At 35.7% G+C, this 12008-nt stretch overlaps 1 protein-coding gene across 7 annotated transcripts in view; it reads right to left on the bottom strand.

Annotated features, from left to right (window-relative positions):
* The window catches only part of Mp (Multiplexin), an 884548-nt gene that overhangs the window by 107916 nt on the left and 764624 nt on the right, over nt 1-12008 (bottom strand). For all 7 annotated transcript variants that reach the window (XM_065230395.1, XM_065230396.1, XM_065230401.1 and 4 more), the window contains 3 exons: nt 10333-10537; nt 10012-10089; nt 828-952 (listed from right to left, as the gene is read on the bottom strand). In XM_065230395.1, the coding sequence (XP_065086467.1) occupies nt 828-952; nt 10012-10089; nt 10333-10537 (408 nt within the window). The remainder of the gene's footprint in view (nt 1-827; nt 953-10011; nt 10090-10332; nt 10538-12008) is intronic.

Genomic DNA, 12008 nt, shown 5'->3' with positions numbered 1-12008 from the left:
GATAAAAAAAAACCCTTCTAAAAAGACTGCTTTCAGTGATTTCAACCATGAGTTAACACACATAAAAACTTCCTCGAATGACTATCTATCTATACATCACCGGAACAGTTTCAGTTCCATCATCCATCTCGTTGCATCATAAACCGGAAGAGTTGAGTACCCGGAAAACGAGAAACATTATCTCCTGCCCTAGGCAGGACGGTAGTAGGTTCATACACTTTGTGTTCTTTTTGAAGTTACGAAAATGGAAAAGAAGCGTATGTGGGGTGGCTGAGGTCAAAATGCTCGACGTGGAAGGAATCAAAGCAAGATATTCCGGAAACTCAATTATGGTTGATTAGAAATTCTGTATGTTATGAAAAGCTCTTGATGGGTTTGCATTCGCCTTCCGGTGATCACAAATAATATTTTTTGCATATTTCATCATGCATCATCCGATTTTGAAATTAATTTCCATTTCAAGGAGCATTTTCCGTCATCTCCCCCATGCACACATAAACCACCACATACACGAAACTCATCGGGGTAATGATGGGAAAATAATTCCCGGTGTTATTTGTGGATAACTTCGAAAGTTTGCTCTGCTCTTTTGTGAGTGTGTAGGTATTGCGTTCTTTGCCCTCAGCGTTGAGATCTCCTCAACCTACAGCTGATGATGATGATGATACTTTTCCTGATGGGAACCGGCGTTCGTTCTTGTTCTGTAATCATCATTACCCGTTGGTTGAGGGTTCGTGGACCGAGGAGGGTGATTTCGGTCAGGGATAAATAATTTACGTTCATTTTCCGGGATAGGAGGTATCCGTGATTTGAGGATTCGCACTTACCCTGGACATGGCTTCGGTGTTTTGGAAGGTTACTGCTCCCGGTACGATCCGCGTGTTGGGTGTTTCGCTGTCACTGTTGTCGTAATGGTGGCCTCGTCCTGGCGGTCCTGGAGGTCCCGGTGGTCCTGTGGAGGTAGTTTTTATTTTCGGAGGTGAGATTTGATCAGGCTGTGATACGGTGCTAAGCAATGAGAAAAATGTAACTGAAAGCAAATCGCAAACCAAAATACCAAGTGCTCTACCGCCTAGAAGCAATGGAGAATTGAAGTGAGAGTGGCGAACAATGTAAGAGACAAGCGAGAAAGCTAATAGATGACAGTTAAGTTCCTTTTATTATTCAAACCTCTTAACGAAAGCTCTATGAAGAGGTATTGGAGCGGGTAGAGTGAATTTCCTTCATTTATGAGTATGAATCATAATTGCTTATCTTTTGACAGATGCGCACACTTCGTCCTAGACTTTTTCGGTGGTAAGAACTCATACACCACTCAGCACTCACCATCACAGTGATGGATGAGTTCTTGGCACTAAGGAAGTTGAACGGAGTTGATTGCAAATTACTCATCTCACTCTGAAAGATCTTTACAGTAAGATTGATTTGATTTAGGATAAGGCTACCAAACATTTTTATTCAAAGCAATAAATCAGCATTTTGTTTAGTAAAAGCAAACCTTAGGCATTTTTCAGGATTGTTCAGGAACTCTGAATTTTAGTGTTCTTTTCTGTGTAAGTTGTATTACAAAATAAAATCAACTCGAGAACCTTCAGGCATTAAAGGAACTATGTAATGGCTATACAGTGCCTTCCCAAATTTTGGCAACACGACCTCATCAACTAAATCTTTCCTCAAATTTGTGCTAGCGCTTTCTGAGGAATTTTTCATGAAATTCCAAGTAGATAGGATGCTTAAAGAGGGGTCTAGTGATATCAAAAATGGAATTGAGCGTTGGATGGATTTTATAGGAAGTGAAGAAGACAAAAGTCATGAGTTGTCAAAAACGGGAAGGCACTGTAGTTATAATAAAGAAAGAGTGATTTAGTTCTGTATATACAAACATAAGTTACTGTTCTGTTGATAATGGATTGGGTACTGTTCATATGTTAACTGATTTAAATCAATCCGGATTAATTCATATTGATGTTCAGAACGAATTCATCTTGGATTAACTCATGTTCGGCCAATGTCCACAAAACTAGGACAGAAGCTCGTCACGTCCGGCGTCCTTTTAAAGGGTTAGTACTGCTACTGTTAACATTTTAATATTCAATTCAGTGGTGGATCTTTAATATTTGATACTTTTTGCAATGATTTGATACTTTTTGCACACTTGTTTCGCATGATGGCGCTGGTGAGCAAATATACACTGTTTTACATAATATCTCGCCTTCATGACTATTTAGAACTATCATGCCCTCAGCAAAGCTGTTAAGTTGCGTGAAACCTTCCACATAGCGGATAGTTTTGTTTAAAATGTATCACAGGTGGCGCTACAGAGCAAACTATTGTTTTGTCTAATTTCTACTGACTTTCTATGTGGAAAGCTTCCGTCTTCGACATTGAATTAGACCTTTCTAATAGCGGGTCTTGTTGTTCCAAATTAACTCACTAGGAGGTGCTAGTGCTCATAATATTGCTTGACTCATTTCTACTGATGCTAACCACGAGAGGCTTCCATCGTCTTTGGCAAAGTTCTCCAGATGGCATACAGTTTTGACAAAAAATGTATCACTAGGTGGAGCTAGTTAGCAAAATATTGTACTGATTTATTTCTACTGTTACTAAAGTTCCCCTCACAGAGAAATTACTTGAGTGAGACCCTCTAAGATCATCATATTAGTAAGATGGTACCCTAGCTGCACACACGTTGCAAAACAGTTGAGGCAACTTTTATGTGACTTATTTTAGCCACAATCAAGTTGCTACAATTTTCTACCACAGCTTTGTGCTACTTGGGTGTATAGTATAATTTCTTGTTTATGATTCCAAGAAAGACTTTCTTTTCTTTATAACTTTGAATTGCTACAGGAATCAAGGGTCAATTCCTAAGAAAATTTAGAGAATTCGTGTGAAACTGCGGAATGCTTTCTTGAGGAAATTTAAAAGTTATTCCGGAAAAATAGAGACTCACGAACTTCCAAAGAATTATTCGAAATTGTTTTCACTGATCTAGGAACTCAGAATGGATGAGTTCACGAGGAATTCGAACTCACGCACCGAAGAAAGTTTGATGGAATTGGGGGGCAATGTTTACTAAAAATGAAGATTAATTCTTCATGAATAATTAATAATCAGGACTATACCCAAGTATCATTTCTGGTTTTATGAGGGTTCTGTTGCCCATGATTTAGACTTGTAGAATGCTTGAAAGACTCGATAAAACTTGCAATGTTTCTTGGGATATGTTCATTATATATCATTCATGAATTTCCTGCTGTCCTATGAATTCATCGGTGCACTCGCTCACGCATTCCTCTTGGAATAAGGGATGTAGTCTTCTTAGAATTTGTAATAAATTCTTCACGGAATTAAGTTTTATTTCCTTGAGAAATTTCCGATGAATCAGTTAGTTCTAGACTGTAGGTCGAAGCCGCCTCGTCATTTTGAATAAATTCCTTCAGAAATTCAGAATGACCTGCTCTCGGTGCTGAGAATGAATTCTTCTCGGGCTATAGAATAAAGTCTCTTTGGAATGCAGAAAAATTTCAATTATTAATTTTTCTCTCGCATGAATTTCTCCCAAATTAAATGATGAGATTCTCTTGAAATTCACGGAGAATTTCTTTCAAAATTCTCAGTACACGTTTCTGAAAATTGTCGAAGAATTTAGGTGGAATTACAATGAGTTGCGTTTGGAATTCAAAATATATGACTCTACTACTTCAAAGTGATTTCCTACATAGGAATTCAGGAATTTTTTCCTTAGGAAATCATGATGATTTTTTCTCTGGAATTCATGATGAATAACTTTGAGATTCGTTAATATTTTTTATTGGAATTCATGACGAATTATTTTTCTAATTCACGATTGTGTTACTTTAGGAATTTTGTTTTGAATTTGTATGCCCCATGGACGTTTGCCAACTTGTAAATTGTTCACGAAGTATATCGGATAGACCCTTCTTAGAATCCTTGTTGAATTATATATAAGAATTCAGGAAGTGTTTCCTTAGAAAATCATGATGAATTTTTCTCTGGAATTCATGGTGAATTATTTTGAGATTCATGTATTATTCTTATTGGAACTTGTGACGAATTATTGTTCTAATTACATGATGAATTCTTTTTGGAATTCATGATGAATTCAGCGGGGCTGTCCAGAAACCAAGTTTTGAGTTACTTTAGACATCCTGTGTGGAATTTGTATGCCCCATGGACGTTTGCCAACTTGTAAATTGTTCACGAAGTATATCGGATAGACCCTTCTTGGAATTCTTGTTGAATTATATATAAGCATTCAGGAAGTGTTTCCTTAGAAAATCATGATGAATTTTTCTCTGGAATTCATGATGAATTATTTTGAGATTCATGTATTATTCTTATTGGAACTTGTGACGAATTATTGTTCTAATGACATGATGAATTATTTTTGGAATTCATGATGAATTCAACTGGGCTGTCCAGAAACCAAGTTTTGAGTTACTTTAGACATCCTGTATGGAATTTGTATGCCCCATGGACGTTTGCCAACCTCTAAATTGTTCACGTAGTATATTGGATAGATACTTCTTGGAATTCATGATGAATTCTTCTTAAAATTCATGATGACTTCTTCTTGAATTTTATGAATTGATGATGACTTCTTCTTAAATTTTATGATGAATTCTTCTTTAAATTCATCATCTTTAAATTCATGATGAATTCTTCCTGAAATTCATGATAAATTCTTTCTGAAATTCATGATGTATTCTTTATGGAAATCATGATGAATTATTCTCGGAATTTATGATGAATTAATGATAAACTCTTTAAGGAATTCATGTTGAATTCCTCTTAGAATTCAGAATATACACCTGACAGAAAGGGGAATAAATTCTATTTCGATTGCAGGATTAGTCCCTCTAAATATTCAAAATGGAATCCTTTTGAAGTGAAGTTTGTATGTCCCGTGGACATTTGCCAACCACCCTTCTGCCCTTAAATTGTTCACGTAGTATATTGGACAGCCCCTCTCTGGAAATTCATGGTGAATTATTCTTGAAATTCATGATGAATTCATCCTGACATTCATGATGAATTCTTCTTGAAACTCTTGATGAATTCTTTTTGAAATTCATGGTGAATTATTCTTGAAAATCACGATAAATTCTATTTGTAATAACTGATAAAGTTTTTTTGGTGGTGTTCATGGGTCATGGTGAAATCTTCTTGGACTTCATGATGAATTAACGACAAACTCTTCTTGGAATTCATGATGAATTTTTCTTCGAATTCAAGATAAATGCCTACCAGAATGATGGAGAAAATATATTTCGGTTGCAATATACAAATGAAATACTGAATGAAATCCTTTTGAAGTGCAATACATACATACTGGATTGAACAGGACATACTATAGACGTTTGCCAACCAACCTCCTCCCTTTAAATTGTTCACATAATATATTGGAGAGCCCTTTCTTGGAATTCATGATGAATTTTTCTTGAAATGCACGATGAATTCATCCTGGATGGATTTTTCTTGGGATTTATGATGAAACATTCTTCGACACCCCTTTTTGGAAATCATGATGAATTTATGATTAACTGTACTACAAATTCATGATGAATTATTCTTAGAATTCAAGATAAACGCCTATCAGAATGATGGAGACATTCGGTCTATTTCGGTTGCAGAATTAATCCCTCTCGATATTCTCCTCCCACTAAATTGTTCACGTAGTATATTGGACAGCCCCTTTTTGGAGTTCTTGAGGAATTTTTCTTGAAATGCATGATGAATTCCTCCTGAAATGTATGATGAACTCTTCTTGTAATTTATTTTAAATTATTTTTGGAATTCATGATGAATTCTTTCTGGAATTCGTGATGAATTATTTTTGGAATGCATGATGAAACCTTCTTGGATACCCCTTATTGAAAATCATGATGACTTTATGATAAAATCTTCTAGGAATTCATGATAAATTCTTCTTAGAATTCAGGATAAATTCCTATCATAATAATAAATAAATTCTGTTTCGGTTGCAGAATAAGTCCCGCTTAATATGCAAATTGAAATTTTTTTGAAGTGCAATTCGTATGTCTGTATTTTACAACCACCCTCCTCCCACTAAATTGTTCACGTAGTATATTGGACAGCCCCTTCTTGGAATTTTTGAGGAATTTTTCGTGAAATTCTTCATTAATGAAATTCCTGAAATTCATGATTATTTCTTCTTGAAGTTCATGATTTTTCTCGGCATTGATGATGAAATTTTCTTGTAAATCATGTTGAATTTATGATGAACATTTCATGAACATGAATGCATGATGAATTCCTCCTGAAATTTATGATGAACTGTTCTTGTAATGTATGATTTTTTTTTTAATTCTTAATGAATTCTTTCTGGAAGTGGTGATTAATTGTTTTTGGAATTCATGATGAAACCTTCTTGGAAATCATGATGAATTTATGATAAACTCTTTTAGGAACTCATGATAAATTCTTCTTAGAAATCAGGATAAATGCCTTTCATAATGAGAAATAAATTCTGTTTCGATTGCAGAATTAATCCCTCTTAATATGCAAAATGAAATCCTTTTGAAGTGCAATTCGAATGTCTGCATTTTGCAACCACCCTCCTCCCACTAAATTGTTCACGTAGTATATTGGACAGCTCCTTCTTGGAATTCTTGATGAATTCTTCGTGAAATTCTTCATGAATGAATTACTGAAATCCATGATGATTTCTTCACGAAATTCATGATTAATTCTTCTCGAAATTCATGATGAATTCTTCTTGAAATAAATGATGAAACCTTTTAGGTATTCATGATAAGTTTTATCGGCATTCATTTTGAAGTTGGAATTTGTATATTCAGTGGAAATTTGCCGACCGCCCTTCTCCCTTTAAATTGTTTACGTAGTGCATTGGACAGATCCTTCTTAGACTTCCCTATTTGAAATTCATGATGAATTCTATTTAGCATTCGTCATGTATTCTTTTATGAATTCATTATGAATTTTTATTCAAATTCACGATGAAATCTTCTTGGATGCCCTTTGTCGGAAATCATGATGAATTTATGATATTCTCTTAAAGGAATTCATGGTGAATTCTTCTTATGATTCATCATAAACTCTATTTCAGTTGCAGAATTATTCCTTCTCAATAATCAAAATGAAATCCTTTTGAAGGAAAATTTGTATGTCCCGTGGACATTTTCCAACCTTCCTTTTGCCTTTAAATTGATTACGAAATACATTGGACAGCCCCTTTTTTGGAATACATGGTGAATTCTTTTTGGAATTCAGTACATTGGGCAGCCCTTTCTTGGAATTCATGATGAATTATTCCTGAAATTCATGATGAATTCTTCTTGAAATTCATGATGAATTCTTTTTGGTATTAATGATAATTTTTTCTTGGACATCATGATGAATTTATGATAAACACTTCTAGGAATAATGATGAATAGCAGAATTAGTCCCTCTTAGTATTCAAATTAAAATCCTTTTGAAGTAGAATATGTTTGTCCCGTGGACATTTCATGAATAATTCTTCATGAAATCAACGATGAATCCTCTTTGAAATTCACGATTAATTCTATTTGGAATTCATGGAATTCATCATGGAATTCATAATGAATTCTGCATGGAATTCATCATGGAATTCATAATGAATTCTTCATGGAATTCATGACAAATTCTTCTTGGATATCATTTTGAATTTATGAGTAACTCTTCCTGTAATTCATGATGAATTATTTTTTGAATTCTATTTCGATTTCATGACTAATCCCGCTCAATACTCAAAATGAAATCGTTTTGAAGTGAAGTTAATACATCTCGTGGACATTTGTCAACCACGCTCTTCTCTTAATTGTTCACGTAGTATATTGGACAGCCCATTCCTGGAATTCATGATAAATTCTTTATGAAATTCTGGATGAATTCTTCGTGGAATTCATGATGAATTCGATTTGAAATTCATGACAAATTTTCTTGGAAATCATTATGAATTTATCTTTGAGTTCAGGATATATGCCCAGTGTGTGTACCGTGAACATTTGCCATCCACACTCCTCTCTCAATTGTTCATTGGATCACCCCTTCCTGAAATTCATGATGATGTATTCACCTTAAAATTCAGGTTCCTTTTTGGAATTCATGATGAATTATTCGCGTCCTACTTGGAAATCACGATAAATTTGTGATAAACTCTTATAGGAATTCATGATGAATTGTTCGTAGAATTCAGGATAAATGCCTATCAAAATGTGGAATAAATTCTCTTTCGATTGCAGAATTAATCCCTCTCAATATTCTAAATGAAATCCTTTTGAAGTGGATTTTCATATGTCTGTATTTTCCAACCACCCTTCTCCCACTAAATTGCTAAGGTTATTTTTGACAGCTCCTTCTTGGAATTCTTGATGATTTCTTCATGAAATTATTTATGGATTTTTCCTGAAATTCATGATGAATTGTACTTGAAATAAATGATGAATTCTTCTTGACATTCGTGATTATTTTGATTTTGGCATTTATGATTATGCCTTCTTAGAATTCCGCTTAAATTCCTCTCAGAAGGAAGAATGAACTCCTATTTCGATTGCAGAAATAACCAATCTCAATATTCAAAATGAAATTCTTTTTTAGTTAAAGAAGAGTTCGACAGTGAGCATGCATAAGGGCGAATACGCGATGATCGATTCTCTTCATCGATTTTCTCTTTGCATTGCTACAGCTAACCGAAACAATTTTCTAGAATTTGTTCAATGCAGAGTAGTAACAGGTTGTATTGGTTATCAAAAGCAACAGCTAACGCACCGAGAAACGTTAAATCTAGCGAGTTATTAACAAAAGAGAAAATCGATGAAGAGAATCGATCATCGCGTATAGGCCCTTATGCATGCTCACTGTCGAGTTCTTCTCGTAATGGGTGCCATATATCTCGTTAATTTTGGTGCCATGTTTTCCTCTGAATTGAGCAAGAATATCTCCTGGAGTTACGGATGATGTTGGGTTGAAAGCGGATGAATGTAGGATGAATCCCTTTCATTATCAGGATCCAATATTTATCTTTTTTATTGGACTTTAATCAGGCTGATTTTATGATGAATCAATGTGAATTTGTGAATACTTATGATGCTTGGAGGCGAACCAGCCTAAGGCTGAAAGCCTCCTAAATAAAGCTAAATTAATTAATTACTTATGATGATTGTAAATGATTTCTTAATTAAGCTAGATGAATGTATCATACACCAGAATGAATATTTAATTTCTGATCCAGATTTTAGTATGATATCAGATTTAAATGAATGTTCAGAATTTCTGGCGAATTTCTCTTGGATTTTTTTTTTTGCAACATATGCATAAATTTAATATTATTTAATAATTTTGATTTCTTTATTAGAAAACAGTTCTTTGGGAAATTGCAATTCCTAAATTTCTGATTAATTGTTTTTAGTAATTCTTGCAATTTTGTAGGTCTTTGGATTTAAGAGTGTAGGATGAGGATTTAGAATGAATTCAATGCACATTTTCTGCATTCGAAATCAATCTACTTTGAAATGAAGAGATCGAAATACATTTTACACCATAAATATTAGGAACCTTTGCTCAATTCAATTTTCATTGGTTAGTAACTTCCAATGTGTTTTCAAGTAATTCTCGAAATTTATTTTAAGGAATCATTGAGTCAATCCTCTAACAACTCCTCAGATTTCTTATTAGATCTACATATAGGGTTATGGGATATAATTGAAGCCTGTGTGCTCTTATTTTAAGTCTTTCTAGTAGTGCCTGGATTATTCTCATTTATACAAATTGGTCTTGCCGACAACTTGATTCAATTCTAAAACACCAGCACCATTGCTTAACCATATAACCACATAAGATAACGACAAGAATCAAACGAAATAGAAAATCGAAAAAGCTAAATTACATAATTACATCTAGAGGGGTTACGAAAGCTAGTGAGAAAAACGTTTCAGAAAAAAATAAACCAAGGAAAAATGGAAACATCCATATGTAGTTTACCAGCCGTACTATCTTCTAGTTCCCTGTGGTGCTTCAGCTCTCTAAGTTGCTTTAGTTCGTCTAAGCTTGAGCGGCCTCCTGTAACATTTGCGAACGAGTTTGGTTTTGTGTCAGCATTTTGAGATAGGTTATAGGTTCGTGGGAAAAAGCAACAGAAGATAGTTTTCCGGGAATTTTAGTCCAATGAACAGAAAGCAAATTTGCGAATGGATGGAACGTAAGTTCAGTTAGACAAAAATGCTACTCGATCAATTTTGTTTTCATGAAAGATAGTTTACAAACATGAACAATTTTAGGGTGATAAATCGCGTCGCTCCTTACCTGGTCGTCCAATAAAGTTCGGGTCGCCAAAGTACGGGCTTCGTGAGTCCATGCCCGGATCACCCTTCTCACCGGCAATGGAAACTCCGGGCAAGCCGGGAGGTCCCGGTGGTCCTGGTGGTCCTGGCAGTGGGATGTACTGACCCGGAGTACCGGGTTTCCCATCGAGGCCGTCCTTACCGGTTTCGCCTTTTGGTCCTCGAGGCTGTAGTGTGGGAAGAATAATTAGTGAGAGTTTGGATATGGGTGCTTGATAGTGACTAAGATTGAAATACAAAATATAGGTAAATTACTAGCTATTGTTCGATAGCAATCAAGTTGTGCTTGTAGAATCCCCATTGATGGTCTGACAAAGCCTATTGCACAACTCACATCCCAAAGGTAAAATTTCCGATCAAAAAGCCCTTGTTTCATTGAACCACAAATCATGACTGCTGATTTTAATCAAACACCACGTGGTTGTTCCTTGCGCCAACTTTGGCATCAGCTTGTAAGAAACTGTCACCAAGTGTCAACACGGTTATAATTGATTCCTCACGCGAAGAATGTGAATGTATGTGTGATGCACACACAACAAGTCCTCATTTGCATGCACAAACCGGATGACGCCACCACCACCCACCATCCCACCATTCTGTATGCCAAAACTCTTACTCGCTGTCAAGAGTTTCGCTGCTCATTCGCTGCACCTTGGAGAATGGCAGAATGTTTTGGATTTCGCATTTCAACTTTCGGGAGGACTTGAGGGAGCATGGCTCGTAAGAAATGTGGCACGGATTTGCACTCGCTAATCCGCACAGCAGGTTCTTCAGCCTTTAAGTTTACGCTAAAAGACGCCCTTCATCATTGCTGGGAGGGGGGCGGGTGGTGAGAAGCAAATCATCATCTCCAACCGGTCGACAACGTCAACAACAGGAACAACTAGGGATGCCGTTATTGCTGTTATGAGCTATTAGACAATCAATCGTTAGTCGTTTTTGCCTGTTGTTTTGGTCTCTTGGATGATAGTGGAGATTGTAGTTTTATTTCGAGGAATGGGAAAGATAGCTCAGTCATGCAGTCAATTATTAATTTTCGATTTGTATCACATGTTCCGATGATTGGATCGTTATCTAAACATCAAAGATTAAGAAGTATTGCTAGTGTTTTCTTTTTTGTCAGATGTAAAATATGATCAGAGGTCTCATTGGGGAGGTCTAATCGAAGCGTTTTTCGAATGAACAGTCGTTTTGTCTTGATTACATAATGTGGTTCCAGTTTAATTTCATATCGAAGATTTAGAAAACATGGATTGTTTTGATGTGATGTAAAGAGCTTGGTGACCTAGTAGCGACAGGTTTTGCTTACCGGGCAGAAGATCGTGGTTTCAATCCTTGGCTCCGTATTATTGTAGAAGTCCCTTCTAGTTAAAAACACACGGGCAGGACAGTACATCCATGGAGGTAACTCTAAGGCCAGAAGGTCCCGAAGAAACGTGCTCAACTTTTGGCTCAGCTCTGGTACTATCTTCGGTCCCAAGTTAATCGATGCACCCCTTGAAACATAGGAAAATCCACGAACCCCTCATTTTATCTGTCAATCTTCCATAGCGAATCAAAACATACATAGTGTAGTACTAGAACTTAGACTACAATGGAGTACGTTAATCGATTGGCTTGGGACCAATAAGCTAGTCA

This window comes from Ochlerotatus camptorhynchus, unplaced genomic scaffold (assembly GCF_037179485.1).
Source record: "Ochlerotatus camptorhynchus isolate MF236.1 unplaced genomic scaffold, CSIRO-AGI_Acam_v1.1 ptg000330l, whole genome shotgun sequence".
Taxonomy (NCBI): domain Eukaryota; kingdom Metazoa; phylum Arthropoda; class Insecta; order Diptera; family Culicidae; genus Ochlerotatus; species Ochlerotatus camptorhynchus.
This window is presented reverse-complemented; position numbering and strand designations above follow the sequence as displayed.